General features: G+C 37.3%; 3 protein-coding genes and 1 pseudogene across 4 annotated transcripts; 3 read left to right on the forward strand and 1 right to left on the reverse strand.

Moving 5' to 3' along the window:
- Positions 1-844: 844 nt before the first annotated feature.
- On the forward strand, positions 845-2,676 carry LOC126607197 (uncharacterized). The gene is made up of 4 exons (XM_050274698.1): positions 845-1,109; positions 1,418-1,595; positions 1,691-1,754; positions 1,912-2,676. The coding sequence occupies exons 2-4, from the start codon at positions 1,450-1,452 to the stop codon at positions 2,221-2,223; spliced, it is 522 nt and encodes a 173-aa protein (XP_050130655.1). The 5' UTR covers positions 845-1,109; positions 1,418-1,449; the 3' UTR covers positions 2,224-2,676.
- Positions 2,677-6,537: 3,861 nt separating this feature from the next.
- On the forward strand, positions 6,538-7,411 carry LOC126607199 (uncharacterized; annotated as a pseudogene).
- A 108-nt stretch (positions 7,412-7,519) lies between these two features.
- LOC126607195 (ribulose bisphosphate carboxylase small subunit, chloroplastic-like) lies at positions 7,520-9,085 on the reverse strand. Of its 2 annotated transcripts, none has more exons than XM_050274696.1 (3): positions 8,765-9,085; positions 8,509-8,636; positions 7,520-7,969 (listed from the first exon to the last, which is right to left on the reverse strand). In XM_050274696.1, exons 1-3 carry the CDS (start codon positions 8,945-8,947, stop codon positions 7,693-7,695), a joined length of 588 nt encoding a protein of 195 aa, XP_050130653.1. In that variant the 5' UTR covers positions 8,948-9,085; the 3' UTR covers positions 7,520-7,692. The 2 variants fall into 2 exon arrangements, with proteins under 2 accessions (XP_050130653.1, XP_050130652.1); XM_050274695.1 differs by having other exon boundaries at positions 8,502-8,636; positions 8,765-9,067.
- A 1,856-nt stretch (positions 9,086-10,941) lies between these two features.
- On the forward strand, positions 10,942-13,776 carry LOC126607194 (uncharacterized). The gene is made up of 3 exons (XM_050274694.1): positions 10,942-11,318; positions 12,823-13,028; positions 13,305-13,776. Exons 1-3 carry the CDS (start codon positions 11,217-11,219, stop codon positions 13,570-13,572), a joined length of 576 nt encoding a protein of 191 aa, XP_050130651.1. The 5' UTR covers positions 10,942-11,216; the 3' UTR covers positions 13,573-13,776.
- The last annotated feature ends 1,776 nt before the right edge of the window (positions 13,777-15,552 follow it).

Consider the following 15,552-nt stretch of genomic DNA (forward strand, 5'->3'; position numbering starts at 1 on the left):
AAAACCAGAGGAATGAGAACTTTTTTTTTTTGTAAGTTTTCAAAGAAACTTGTGGTATATCCATCAAAAGACAAAATTCACTTTGGGTTGAATTGAATTTGTACCGCGGGAAAGGTAAGAATCCTTTGGATTTTTTATACAAAGGAAAATGATTAGGTTTGTTTTTAGTACATCCAGTAACTACTGACAAAGCTGGCGAAGGGCCAATCGAGGCACATGGCACTTTTTTTTTTTTAAGGACACTTCGCACTTGTTTTAATCAATGAAAAGAGGGATTTATTTGGACGGAGTATAATTCTTTTTTCTCTTTTTTTTTTTCTTCCTTCCTATTTAAATGAATTTTTCCAGGGAAATTTTTGAAGATAGTAATTAAGAAAACGAACGGTTTCGAATACATTAATAAAAAAATAGTAAATGAGATGATGTGCCCATGGGTATGCTTTTTAAAAAAAAAAAAAATACCAAACGAAATTATCTACACTACTAAAGTGAGGAGAATGACTAAGCCTCATTATAAACTAACAATAATGTAATGTAAGTATTGTCTTCATTTAAGTACTTTTATAATTTTGTTAGTCTTAAGTATTTCTATAATTTTCTTAAACCTAACTTTTGGTACATCATACTTCAAAAACTTCTCGAATTGAGGACTTACATGTTACAGATACAAAATCAAATAGTATAAACTCAACCGTGTCAATTTCAACAATGTCACACCCAAATAAAATTTGAAACGACTCAAATAATATCATTAACACAAAATGTCTCATCAATCGTATATTCGTATTATGTATTATGTAAAGTTATTTACTCCCCACACATCTCATATTCCTCGCTTGTTTCCACCTCTCTCTCTCTCTCTCTCTCTCTCTCTCTCTCTCTCTCTCTCTCACAGTTGCCCATGCCCATTTCCAAAAATTTTATGTTAATTTAACACACGATTCTTTGTTCACTCTCTTTTTTCTCATGAGCCATTGGCTCTATAAATTGGATGGAGACCCTCCTTCGTCAAACCTTGTTTCCAACCAACCAAACACCTTCCCTCTCCCCCCTAATCTTCCACTCCATTTTTCCAACCAGCAGCTAACTTCTTCACTCAGACTCAAAAGGTAAGCTCCCATGATTTTTTATTTTATTTTTAATTAATGGGTTTCCCTTGTTTCCATCAAACTATTCGGTAATTCCAATTTCTGTGTTCGGATCTGGCGTTTTCGAATCCTTTAGTTTTCTTCGTTTTTGAAAATCCAAGTCCGACTTCTCAAGATCTCCTTCCTCAAATTTTACGCACGAGTTAAAAATCCGTTTTCCGCTACAGTTTCTCCAGATCAGATCTGTTCAGTTTACATCTACTATGCTCCTTTTTTGGATTTGTCGTCCGTCGAGTTTTCAATTTCCTTTAATTTATTTGCTTGACCAGGTTTTACGTCGTCGTTTTGAACCGAGGAGAAAATGAATCACTGTGCGATGCAGCAGGGCAGTGCTCTCTCAGCTTGCGAAGACATGAGGTCTTGCTCCAGAGACTCCGTCGTCTGCCCCAAGCCCCGCCGCCTCGGCCTCCTCAACGATCCCGTCAGATCTTTCCGGTGGCATTTCGGGTATTTCGAATTTCTCTCTGTTTTGTGAAAGTTTTGTTTTTTCTTTTTTTAGGGTTTCGAAATTCAAATTATGAAGTTTTGTTATTTGATTCCAGCCACCAGGCGGAGTTCTGTGATTCAAATGCTGGGTCTGACATTTTAGACAATATTCTCACTAAGGTACTTCCAGATCTGCAGTTAGATTAGTTAAGATTTAATCTGTTCAATTAACTCAATGCTAATTAGGCAATTAGGATCATTAAGTCAGATTCATTGTGCCTTGAAAGAACCAATGTGTATGGTTTATAATCCATTTGTTGATGTTTGGTCTGTGTAGGGATCTTTTGGTGCTGAACAATTTTCGTGTACAGAAATGGCCTCGCAGCACCCATTTTATAGCGGGTCGCCGCCTAGCAGAGTAGCTAACCCATTAATTCAGGACGCTCGATTTGGGGATGAGCAGCTCATCTCGTCCTCAGCACTGTCGCCAATACCTGCCCTGTCAGGTCAGTCATCGTCTCCTTCCTCGTCCGCGAGGAAAGGAGGCTGTGTTCGGACCAATTTTGGGAGCAAACCGGCAGTGAGGGTTGAGGGGTTTGATTGCCGGGACAGGGATCAGAGGAACCGCAGCATCCCTACCCTGGCATAAAGAGCCCGATTCAATCAATCAACGAAGGTACATAGGAGAAAATTGAGCTTAAGTTTTCTATACTTGATAGCATTGAGAGGAAATTTTGAAATTCTCGGTGAGTGAAGGAAGTAGATCCTTCTGTCTAGTGTACATATATGTTCGAGGGATTTGTGTAAATGAAATGCGTTGTGTAAGTAAATAACGAGCGGGGTTCGGATGTCTTATTTAGGAGAGGGCTCTGAGGGGGTGTGAGAACAGATTCTGTTTGTGTTCTCTACCACACCACCCTCTTGTATTGTAAAAATTAAGAGCCCATTGTTGGAAAGTTTTCATTGTGTTCCATTTAGGTGTTTCGGAGTTTCAGCGAGCGGCTTATGAAGCTTATGAAGCGAATTTGTACAAATTGAAGTTGCTGTTGGGTCGATCCGAACAGTCATTTACAGTGTAAATATACCATTTGTGTTTCTGTTATCTTCTGCTGTCCGCTATTTGCTGTGTTTCTACTTTCCGAATTGATCGTTGATGCTTTTCTCAAAGAAAAAGAAGAAAAAACAGCTTGAAAGAATCGTTCAGCTTATGATCCGCGCAACTTTATTCGAAATGTTGAGCATCTATATCCTGTTGGAACCCTTTTGTGTGGATGAAGAAGATGCAGAGTGGACATGTTTTCCGAAAGTCAGTCGAAGCCAATTGGGCTTTTGATCGAAGAATTTCTCTCTTTACAATTAAGACGTAGTTAATTGGTATCTTCCGTCCTCATCCAACAGATGACTATCACGCCTTTAAGGTTATTATTAAACAAGAAGAAAGCAACATAATAAAATTATGAAACACGATTCAGTTAAAAGTGCAAATTGTGTTGAAGCCGATTGATCTCTTAAGCAATTGGGGTTTTCTTACTTCTTGTCTGCTTAAGAAAATTTGGGTTTAAAACGACATTGAGCGGTGCGATTATGATAACCATTGACTAATTTAATCGGTTTAAATCCTACATCAAGACATTGATGATGATAGTTTAACACAAAAATATAACGAGTCTCACAAAACAAAATCAACACAAAGATTTTGTTATACAAGAAGAAAGAAGGTGCACATTGAGTGTGCTTGAATTCGTTTCAAGAAGGGGGACCCGCCTCCAGAAACAGGGGATAATATATTGAGAGCATTTTTGCTCACCATCATAAACTATGGTATATACTCACCATACACCTAATCAATTGACACATGTTATTTCAGTTAACTCTACTTAACTTTCACATTAAATGTTAGTTTTTCAATTTTGAAACAAATTAATCAAGATTGAGTGAAATGACACGTGTCAATTGAAAGTGGTTGGTTAGTTGCGGGGGACCCGGATCCTGAGAAGGGGTCCACATGATCCACTGATTCCAAGGAGCTACGTGAAGTTATTATTAAGCAGGAGCAGGAACCTACTTTAACATCGTCACTATAAATGCACATTGTCAAACAAATCTCTCCCTTAAAACATTGGTGTTAATGTCGGTTAAATTATTGGGAAGTGTTATTAGTGTTTCAAAAATTCTATTTTACATTTTTCATAAGTGTATTTTTTTTTCTAAATATAGAAAGTTTAAAGTATAAAATGAGACTTTGGAAGTACCAATAACAATTCTCAAATTATTTATTCTGATATTTGTTACAATGGTACGTACAACTAAAATTTTAAAAAGCATTAGATGCTAGTCCGGCAGTGAATTGGAATATAACATATAAAATTTTAATGATGGTCTAAGAAATAAACATTTAAGTTCGTCAAACGTTAAAATATCTACTAATTAATGAAACCCTCTTTGTCAATTAAAAGATGATGAAAAGACAAATTAGTCTTCTATCACACAAAAAAATGATGGGTAATAATGTCATTTCACAAGTTCAAACGTTACTATTTTTTATTAAAACCTCACCTACATATGATGTTAAAATACCTTTAATATTAAAAGTTGTACATTATATACGTTGGTTGCCTTTTAAATACGTCTCAAAGAGGCTTTTTGAGCAGAAATTTTTGACTGGCCAATTACCACTCAACTCAAGTACCAAGATTTAAATTTGAAACCCTTCTCAATCCTCAGTCCTCAGTCCTCCGTTCTCACTCTGAGTAGAGATAAATTTTTCAGTATGATCAGAACACGAAACATAATACTACGTAATGTTCTATCTCATACTCCAGACACTTAAAATCTCTCATGTTTAGGCCATTCATTCTTTACCTAAATAATTCTACGTAATTTTTCATTATCTCATGTTCCAAATTCATTACAATAGTGCATCACATACGCATCCATCACCAGCATTCAGCAAACAACTATACATATGCTAATTTTATCCCAAGATATTTATATATATATATAGGACGCGTATATCTTTCACACGATCCGACTAAATACTAAACAAATAATCAAACAAACCTGCAATCTTACTGACAGTGTGGGCGGTGGACGGATGTCCTCTACGTGTATCGGCAACCCAAATTTTGAAAAGATATCCCATATCTCGTTATCTCTGGTATGGTTGTGACCATGCTTTCTCTTTCTTTATTCGTTTGCTTTCTATTTTTCTCCTCCAAACTAAGCAACCAACTTTCAAATATCGACGGCTCCTTCCAAGTTCCAACAAAAAAGTAGCATGGCTCATAAAATATCTACCAATCTTATACATCACAAATATCATCACTCGAACAGATTTGCGTGAGGGTGGTCGGGTAGGGAGGCTCTCGCAAAAGTATTATACTGTATTTTGATTTCACTCAGTGAAAGAATTGTCTTTGTAATCAAATACAAGTTATTCTTATTTATTGGATATTTTGTGAATTTTCAAAGTCATTCTGAAACATTGAATAGACATAATTATATTAGCATCCGTTATTCGCATCAAACTAGAAGATCGTGAAACAAAGAGATGAATCACTGTTCAATATAACTTTACGGGTTGACTAGTAAACGGAAGAAATATTGACATGAGTTTTGAAATGGGATTTGATTGCCACTTAATACTACGGTTTAGTGATATTCTTTTGTTTTATAAAGAAAATAGCTTAGTCCGAAGAGTTTAGGTATGGCCGGTTAGGACTAACTGCTTAGACGGTTAGAAAACTGGATAATTAACCTTATAGCCCACACCCGTTGACTGCAGAACAAAATCATTTGGCTACAGAAGAAAGGGAGGATTCTAAATGTTCAAACTATTATCAACCTCTCCATCCTCTCCAATGTTAAGGATAAGTAGATGCCATGGCAGTGACGGCAGTGACGGCAGTGATGGGATATGTAATGTAAGCCGCCACCAGGATAAGATGGTTTTCACTGTCACAAACAGAAAGACAGAGACCAGTTTAACCCAAAGCGTACGTGTTGTTTTGATTGTTTGGTACCCAACTTGCAGGTTCAGGTCGGGCCAAGGGACTAGTCGGTTAGGCAGACAGCCACCACTCTCCAACACAGAGGGATTCCAACCAGTCAATTTACAAGTTACAACGCCAAGTGGAACATTTTGTTCCCAACTTCCCTCCCTCCCTTTTTTTATCTGCCAACAACTCAAGCTTTTTGGTGTGCTGCAGAACCAGCGATGCATACATTATCACAGGCCACATTTTTATTCCCATGGATCATTGCCTGCCCAAACTGCTAAAAGATCTTACTGACCAAAACAAATATACTCGAACATATCTTTTGAAATCCCAACTCATTTTCCCGTTGATAAATATTTTAGTAAGTGTGCTCTTCGGTTGTGCTTTCAGAGTACCGGCTAATTAGAGTATTATTTCCTACACTCATAAGTTCATTTTCTCCGACACTCTTTACATCAAAAACATATTTTATTAAAGTTGTTTGGAATGTATTTTTTTCGATAATTTCATTAGGACAATATCGAATTTTTCATCACAAATTCAGAAGTACTTAAAAATGCATCCGGCCCGAAGAATCATATACCATATGTTTTTTGAGAAAATAATCTTATTGCAAAGAAGCACTTACAAATTTTTTATCAACACAAATATTTAGCCTTACCAACTTTATAATAATAATCATAAACAAATTCTTAATCTTATCAACTTTATAATAATTCAAGACAGTCGCAACGAATATCCCTCCTCCCTACATGTGTCCCTTGCTTTTACCACTGGAATTTCATTGAACAGCGCCCACACATATATCAGGAAAAAAAATATAATAATAAAATTGGTCCTATCCAAATAAGGTAGCTGCGTTCGTGTCAATCTACTTGCCCACTTACCCTTTTCCTTTGAAGGGAGCTAACGGGTGGCGAACTATCGTTATTTATTTTTCATGCTTGAAAATAGGTTAGTTAGAAATTAAATTTTACTCATGATCGTTATTAATTAAATTTACAGTTTACAAAGTATTAAATTTAAGATCTTTCATTTTTGTTTTAAAGAGCTGTTGTTTACCCTTTTTTTACTGAACCATTTGTCGTGGTGGATGCCCAATTAACCTTTTGGGGAGTCCAGAAGTAGGAAAACAAGGGAGAGGGCAACGCTTCTAAAACAACAGGGTGAGGTCACGTGAACACAGAAATTCATAGCTGCGGCCATGTAACTACTACGAGCCCTCCAAATTAAAATTCCAAACCAACTGCCTATGTAAAAACAACCCAATATCAATATCTTCTTGCCGTCTCATCCACGAATTCCTCATAATTTGCATTTTTTATGGGGTTTTAGATCGGAGAGATCAAATTTACCGGGAAAAATGAAGAGGCAGAGACGTAGTGGCGGCGGCGGAGGAGACGGTGCTGCCATTGTTCAAGCTCCAAGATTTGAAGTTACGACGGCAAAAACATTGGCGGTTGCAAACAAGAAGGCGAAGAAAGCGATAGACAAGGACGGGAAAGAAGAGTTCGAGGATCGACGGCGGAGATAATCAGCACTTGGGTTTGGTGGCGGATGATCAGAATCTGATGGCTGGGGATGAGAATTGCTGGGGGAATTTGGGTGGTGGTGTTGCGGTGGATGAGCTATTGTCGTGGGGGTCCGTTTGGGTGCCACTTTGGGATGTGGAGTTTATGGAAGAATCGCATTACGGATTGTTCAGTGATGTGATTTGGGACGCTGACATTTGGGGATTGAGAACCACAAAAAGATCCCAACTCCGTGAAAAAAGACGGAGAGAAGATTTGTATTTACATTGTTCAGTTTATGTATAAGATTTTTGCAGCAACAACAAAATAGTCATTTTCTGCCGTTGTTTTCTTCGCTATCATTGCCGCTGTCAGGATGCGCGAAAACCACTTCACGTACGGAATTTCAGAAATTAATGAACATGCATATGCAAAGTTGACGAACACAAACTCTGTTTTTAGATATAGAATTCAAATATCACAGAATAAACGGAGAATTACAAGGAGAAAAATTACAGAAAGAAAAAAAATTTGGAGCCACAGAACGAACGGTACAAACAGAAACTACCGACATGTCAATTTGAAATTCAAATTGTTGAAGGGAAGTAACTATAGCCGGTTGGGCACCGTTGCGGCGGCGTAGTTTTTGAAGAACTTAATAGCTTGGGGGCTGGTAAGCGATGAAACTGATGCACTGTGTTTGGCGGACGTTGTCGAATCCGATGATCCTGATGAAGGAGTTGGGGTAGGCGGTCTTGGCCTCCTCGAGCTCCTTGAGAACTTGGGAAGAATCAGTGCATCCGAAGAGGGGAAGCTTCCACATTGTCCAGTAGCGTCCGTCATAGTACCCTGGGGAGCTGTTGTGCTCACGGTAGACAAACGGGTGCTGCATTTTTTTCGTCGAAACATATAAAACACGTCAACTCAACGTTGAAACGAGAAGCATCCTCGACTAAGAACTAGTGATGAAATTACATTAAAATACCAAAATTTTCAAGACCTAATCTTGGAGGGTTTTTCCAATGTGACCAAAATACGAGATGGTATGTCACGTGTTACTATACAAACGGTGAGATATGTGTGTTAAAAAGTTAATAACTTAAAAAATAAAATTTTTCACACCGGAATACGAATGATACACCACATGTTTTTATATAAGTGGTGAATTTTTTTTAATTTTTTAAGTTATTAACTTTTTAACACACATATTTCACCATTTGTATAATGACACGTGATGTACCATCCCATGTACCGATCACACTAAAAAATTTCTCCTAATCTTGGGGGAAGAACAAAAAATAAAGATTATTTTATTATTATTTTAAATTATGTGTTTTCGCACTTAAATATTTTTCGTATGAAAATATTTTACAAGTTTTTGTTGCATTTAGACGAACTAAAGAGTGCATGTTAATTACCTCCAACTCGAATTCCAAGGTGGGAACCCAGTTTTTGCGGAGAAGGTAGTCAACTTCCTTGGCCAATGACTCCGGGGACAGGGGAGGAAGGTAAGAGAGAGTCTCAAACTTCTTCAGTCCAATTGGTGGCCACACCTGCAATTTTTACATCAAAGCCGTAGTCGGATCAATTAACTTTCTTTCTAAGGTAACTTTAAATACACTTAAGAAATTAACATAACCCTAAAGTAACATATACAGGTAAATTAATTAGCTAGGGTTACCTGCATGCACTGGACTCTTCCACCGTTGCTGGCAATGGAGGTAATATCGTTGGCCTTGCGGGTCACGGGGAAGGCTGAAGAGGACTTGAGCCCGGTGAAGGGTGCCACCATGGTCGCCTGAGCCGGGGAGCTGGTGCGGCGGACGGAGCTAACAGCGGCGGACGAAACCATAGAGGAAGCCATCGTTCCTCTCTTTCTTCTTTAATTTATCACAGCTAGGTAGATTTGATCAGCTTAAGAGGACTTGACAGTGTTGCTTCATGTATGTATATATAGAAAATAACGTCGCTGCTGAATTTAGTCTGTGTTACCATAGCCTAAAAATCTAGTGGTTTAAATTTGATATTTCTGAAAATCTTTGCCTTATCGTTATGCACTCCATAGGTTGTGACACCCATATCTTATCTGAATCACGACTTGAATTATTTGTATGATGCTGTGTAACGTTATTTCTCAGCCCTTGATTTTTTTCTCCTGCCGACTATGAGCCTTAGATTTTTGTAAAATTATTTACTCCTAATCTTCGCGTCGTTCAAAACCTGGACTGCGACAGAATGTACTGCAACTCCATCCTTCAATTTATCCCATATTTTTTACCTAATTCACCTATCATGTTGACCACCTGAGAACTTCAACTATTGGGCGTATTTGGGCCACTTCGATTGATAAATGGGCGGATATTGTGTGGGATTCAATGCTTACAGAACTCCACCCGTTTGGGCTACTTGCCATGGGAAAACCAGGACTGATGAGTAAATACACTTTGTATCGAATGATGCGCTTTGGTCTCGTTTGGTGTCTACAAGTTGAATGATATGTTTTTATCTCGTTTGCTTTCAATTGGAGTTTGATGCTTTCCTTTTTTTCTTTTATTTACAACTAACACGAATGTATTTTAGTTAACTGATTTTTCATATTGATCTTGAGTGGCATGGCTGATTTGATAGGGAAAAAAAGAAACACAACATGGCCTAGGACATCAAGGAACAAAATCGTTGAGTACAATTAAAGAAAGGATATATACACAAGAGATAACATACTTGGCACCTAAGAAATCCTGTTTAAGAATTTCATTAAGAATAACCAAGTCAATGACAATACCGTAATAACCTTCCTAAAGTTATTACTTATTATATAGATAAGTTACTAGTTGTAATTGTATTACTTAAAAAAAAGGTCTAATCGAATAAATTGTCCCCGTGGTCATAAGGTATTCGGATGATAGCCCCTGTGGTAAAAAAATTCGGATTTAAACCCCTGTGGTCTAAGTCTGTTAGGATTTATGCTCTTTTGTTAAATAATGCTGACGTGGCTACCAAATGTCTGCCACGTGACAAAAATAATAATTTTTTTATAAAAAAAACCTGAATTTTTACAAAAAAAAAAAAAAAAAAAAACCCAGATCTGCAGAAGAAGAACAAGCTCCCCCCCCCCGGGAGCCCTCTCCCCGCGCGACCCTCCTCCCTCTCCTTCTTCCTTCTTCTTCTTCTTCTTCCCGCCGGAGACCAGCTCCCCCCCTCGCTGGTCTCCCCGCGCGACCCTCCTCCCTCTCCCTCTTCCTTCTTCTTCTTCTTCTTGCAGATCTGGGTTTTTTTTTTTTTTGTAAAAATTCAGGTTTTTTTAAAAAAAAAATTAAAAATTATTAATTTTGCCACGTGGCAGACATTTGGCAGACACGTGGCATATATGTGGCAGCCACGTTAGCATTATTTAACAGAAGGGCATAAATCCTAATAGACTTAGACCACAGGGGTTTAAATCCTAACAGACTGTGACCACAGGGGTTTAAATCCGATTTTTTTTACCACATGGGCTATCATCCGAATACCTTATGATCACGAGACCATTTATCCAATTAGGCCTAAAAAAAATGTCTCTCGTTATTAGTATAAATAACTCCCTTCTCTTCTCTCTGGCCGATCTCCCTCACGAAATTCATACAACAAGAAGTACGAGTTTATAAGTTCTGAGAAAACTTTCACCACCACGAGTGCGATTTATTTGTCAATTAAGTTTACATAATATTGTAATTTGAAGACCTAATATACTATTCGAGAATTTGCAGAAAATATTCCCGATTAATATAAAGTGGGAACGCTCTCTCCTCTCCTGAAAAGCATCTCGAAGTTCTTTAAACGCAAACCCACCTCCTCGGATTCCATTGCAATCGCTTGACCTGCGAAAAACACTTCCCCCAGAGGCTAGATCCACCTATAGTTTGACTCTTTGACTGGGGCGTGTCTATGACGCTCTTAAATGATCGCGTGGGTCTAAAAGGGTTCTTTTAGTTAAACAGCTTACAGTGCTTTGCAACTCACACTGCGTTCAAAGAAAGTTGTCGCTTTTTGTTCAGTCTCACTCTTTTTCGTGCTCAACTTTCCTACACAGTGTACACACAGGCGCAGAGGGAGAGAGAGAGAGAGGAGGGAGGTGGGAGAGGAGGAAGGAAGCCATGGGAGAAGGAAAGGGCTCGACTCTGGTGCACCTGCTTGTGGTGGTTCTGAGCTTAGTGGCCTTTGGGTTCGCCATTGCTGCTGAGAGACAAAGAAGTGTGGTAACCCCTCTTTTCTTTTTCTTCTAATTTTGCGGTTTGAATTGTAATTAAACTTGGGGTTTTGAATGTGGCATTTCCCAAAGTCTTTGTTTTGTATCTTGATCTGTTTCTTTGTGCTTACTTTTCATGTGTTGTGTGTTTTGATGCTTTGTTCCGTACTCTTTGTGCTGTGTAAAAGATTAGGGTTTTTAAGGATGTTGTCGAATTTGTAATTAGTGCATTGGAAAAGTGGGCTTGTTACAATTTTTGGGGTAGATTTGTTGATGGTGAAACTGTTTTTCCGGTTTTGGGTTTTTCTAGGATATCCACAAATGAGGATTCTGAATTTCACTCAATTACCAAAACAGTGCCAGAAAGGATATGAAATTTTGATGGTTCTTTTTCTAAATTACCCCTTTTTTTTAAATTCTCGAAGATTCTGAGGGTGGCGATTTCCATATGCGATTTAGTTCATTTACTATATGATTTAATTTTCATAATTTTTCGCTGAATTGCTACCACAGGAATGAGCATTATTGCTTTGTAATGCCTGTTGTTGGAGTCGAGTCTTCTCAATTTCGGGGTTAAATTGTTGCCATTGTCATTGTGTGATCTTGGCGAATGCAAGAGATTATTTTATGAAACTTTCACAATAAGAATGACCATCTCCCAGCTCATTCATAATGTGTATCTATATTTGAAACTGTGTAAAAGTTGCTGGCAGTGGTTATGTAGTCGTTTGATCGGTAGAGTAGTAAAAATACAACTGAATAGGTGATCTATCATCCTGAATTGCAAAATAATGAGTTTCAGGGCTGCCCGCAGAAAATTTGATTTTCTCACAGCTGTTAGACTAGTACTTATCCTTTTGAACATTCTGTTTTGAGAAGTTAATGTACCATGCTTTCTTGGTCATTGGATTTTGTTTCTCCATTTGTACGACTCAATGCGTTCTTTATTTTAAGGGGATGAATTTGTTTATGAAGAATTATGCATTCTCGTGTGGGCGTATATGAAGAGGCAATTCATACGTCAGTTGGATTGGAGTTTTTTAGTCTGCATATTCGTGTGTCATGATGAATTTTCAAATTAAAAAGTGTGAAATAGAGAAAATTTAAAAGTTTGCAACCTTTGATATTGCAAGGTTTGATTCTTGTATAAGTATTATAGTCAACTTGTTGATTTTTAGCTTTTCGGCATTTTCTCATCTAAGACTTATTTCTGATAGCATTGGTGATGAGGTTTTAGACAGAAGAGGTTTCTACCGATTGGTTCCTTTTTTCTTTCTTCTGGTATAAACTTAATGCGAAAAAGTAATGGATGTTGATTACAAAAATGGAAAGGAAGCGGGTTTGACTCCATTCCATTACTAAGATATCAATATAGGTATGTTTTATTGGTAGCTTGATAGTTCCATTTCTATCCTTTGAATGCTTGCTTACTGTCTGAGTTACCAATTGGCATGGTGGAATCTTGGTCCATATTTTGTAACATCAATTTATAAAGAAACTTCATTTCCTGGCAGGGCGAAATACGTACAGATGTTCAAACGAATCAAACGTACTGTGTGTATAATTCAGATGTCGCAACTGGTTATGGAGTAGGCGGTTTCTTGTTTCTTCTCTCAGGCGAATCACTCCTCATGGGTGTCACGAAGTGCATGTGTTTTGGCAGACCCTTGGCCCCTGGTGGAAATCGAGCTTGGTCCATTATATATTTTATTTCATCATGGTGAGCAGTCCTACGTTCCTTAATTAAGGAACCCCATCTTGAAAAATTCAACAACATCAACCTCCGGATTGCTTTAACCTGCCCGTCATTTTTGCTCCATTTTCTTTTGTTTTATTTACTTAAAAAGTTTGGTAAACATTTCTGTATGAATATTTAGTTGAATGTTTAGTCTCCTTCATTTGGCCTTAGGACGAATTGATTGAAGATATTATTCTTCAATCAATCCATGTATTTGAACTCCACCTTTATAATTTGCTGCATTTTGTGTATCTGCAGGGCAACTTTTCTGGTTGCAGAAGCTTGTCTAATTGCTGGTGCTACAAAAAATGCCTATCACACCAAGTACCGGGGGATGATATATGCTCAGAACTTCTCCTGTGAAGCCTTGCGAAAAGGTGTTTTCGTTTCTGGAGCAGTATTTGTGGTTGCGACTATGATTCTCAACGTGTATTACTACATGTACTTCACCAAGGCAACTGCTGCTCAAGCAACTCATAAAGCAAATCGTTCGAGTTCAACTGTCGGGATGACTGGGTATGCATAGAATCAATTCGTAGTACTAGTTAGCTTCAAAGTTTTGCATATTGATGTTTTGAGTATGGGATGCCTCTGTGATACCATACTTTTCAGTGTGTCAATTACCTTGGTTTTATCTGGTGAATATTTATATATGTAAGTACTAAGTACCTGTATGAATGTTTGCAAATGCAAGTTGCAGAATTATTAAGTTTTGGTGGTTGACGACTCACTTTCAATATTAAAATTTCAAATCTGCTACGTTATTTTGCTTTTAATTTTTGGATCGTACTGTTTTAGCAAAGGGAAATGATTTCCACACTTCTTTTTGCTTTCTACACAGCGTTAATATTTGTCCTTTCTCGTTTAATTTATTCAATTCAAGCTGAAAATGTTTATGGGTGTGCAAGGAGAAAAATGAGGTTGCGAAATTTATTTTGGGGTCTTTTGATATGGGTCCAATTTTATAAGCTTGTTCTGATACAGGTCCAATGTATTACACAGTCATAGGTGAAGTCTAATAAGTAGAGCAATCATCCACATCAGCAATTAAAGCGTTCATACTTTGAATCAAATTATATCAATTGCCAAAATCAAATTACATCAATTGCCATTGAATGTTTTATTAGTACTCTTCCAGAAATTAACTTGAACTATAAATTACAAATCACGATTTCGACAACCCTAACCCACTCCTGTTTTGAATATTCCTTGCGATTCATGCGGATTAGCATCCAAATTTGAATCTCGAATTCGTATGAAGCTATTAGAACTATAAGGAGCATCTCTGCAGATGATGAAGGCAAACATGACAAATATATGGTTTGGGTTTTTCTGGTATTTGCTACCTGGATAACAAGTATGGCACATCCCCACGAGATTTCAAATACATGATTGGCGAGCTTTATATGTGATTGTGTTATATAAGTATTGCTCCACTGGCTTTTGACATTGATTGTGTGTTCAAGAGCTTTTGACATTACCAAGATGGAGGACTACACCTTATATTGTTGAAAACGAGAGTCATGTAAAATTACATGTTTCTGATCAAAAAAATAAAAAATGTAAAATTACATGTTCCACCAGGGGAGGTAGTTACAATACAATAGGTAGTTTAGCTAGTACAAGTACTTATATGACGGGTAGTTTAGATTGTAAAACACTTGTATGAGAGGTAGCTTAGATTGTAAAAGATCAACAGAAATTTAGGTAATGCCGATAAATAAGGAACCTAACATAAGTAATTAAAAGCCTCCTTAAAATAGATTGATAAGTATTTAAAATTCAAAAAAAATATTATCAAGAAATCGGAAAGGAGAAGATGAAAGAAACTGAAGAATTTCTCTTTTTTATGATAGATAACTGATGATGATATAAATCTAAAACGTGGGAAATCTATGGACAACGTTTAAAAGCTATAAAAGGATAAATAGTGATCATAATGTAAAAAAGTCAACCTAACAACCAAAAGTGCTGACATGATGTCCTAGTCATCAGACCTAAATAAAAAATAACTAAAAATTGGATTAATTCTAATGTTGGGCTATAAAATTGGATCTATTTCAAGTTATCCCATTTTTTTCCCCATTTACTAATTTGAATCACCTCTAATGTGGCCCCATAGTATTATAACATGTGTATTCCAAAACTTTATCCCAATACACATGTCTTCTTGTTATTGGACCTGTCAGAGGTAAGTAAATTTTAGTATTCACGAGTGAGTACTCTAGTATTGTCATTTACTGAATAGACTTGAACTAGTGAACTAGGTCGGAATGAACCGGTTGATTCGGCTTAAGGTTAGATCGGTTCAGCCCTTGGTTTTGCCATTTCTCTCTCTTTCTTTTTAGACATCTCACAAATTGTACAAACCGGTTGCACATGAATCCATCCATTCTCCATTCCGATCCAAACCTGAATCAATGTGGTTGTATTATTTCGTACCCACCTCTATTGACCTGCAGAGAAATTTTGGTTGAAATTCAATGTTTGCGTTAGAGAAAGCGAG

This window comes from Malus sylvestris, chromosome 16 (genome assembly GCF_916048215.2).
Source record: "Malus sylvestris chromosome 16, drMalSylv7.2, whole genome shotgun sequence".
In the NCBI taxonomy this organism is placed as follows: Eukaryota; Viridiplantae; Streptophyta; class Magnoliopsida; order Rosales; family Rosaceae; genus Malus; species Malus sylvestris.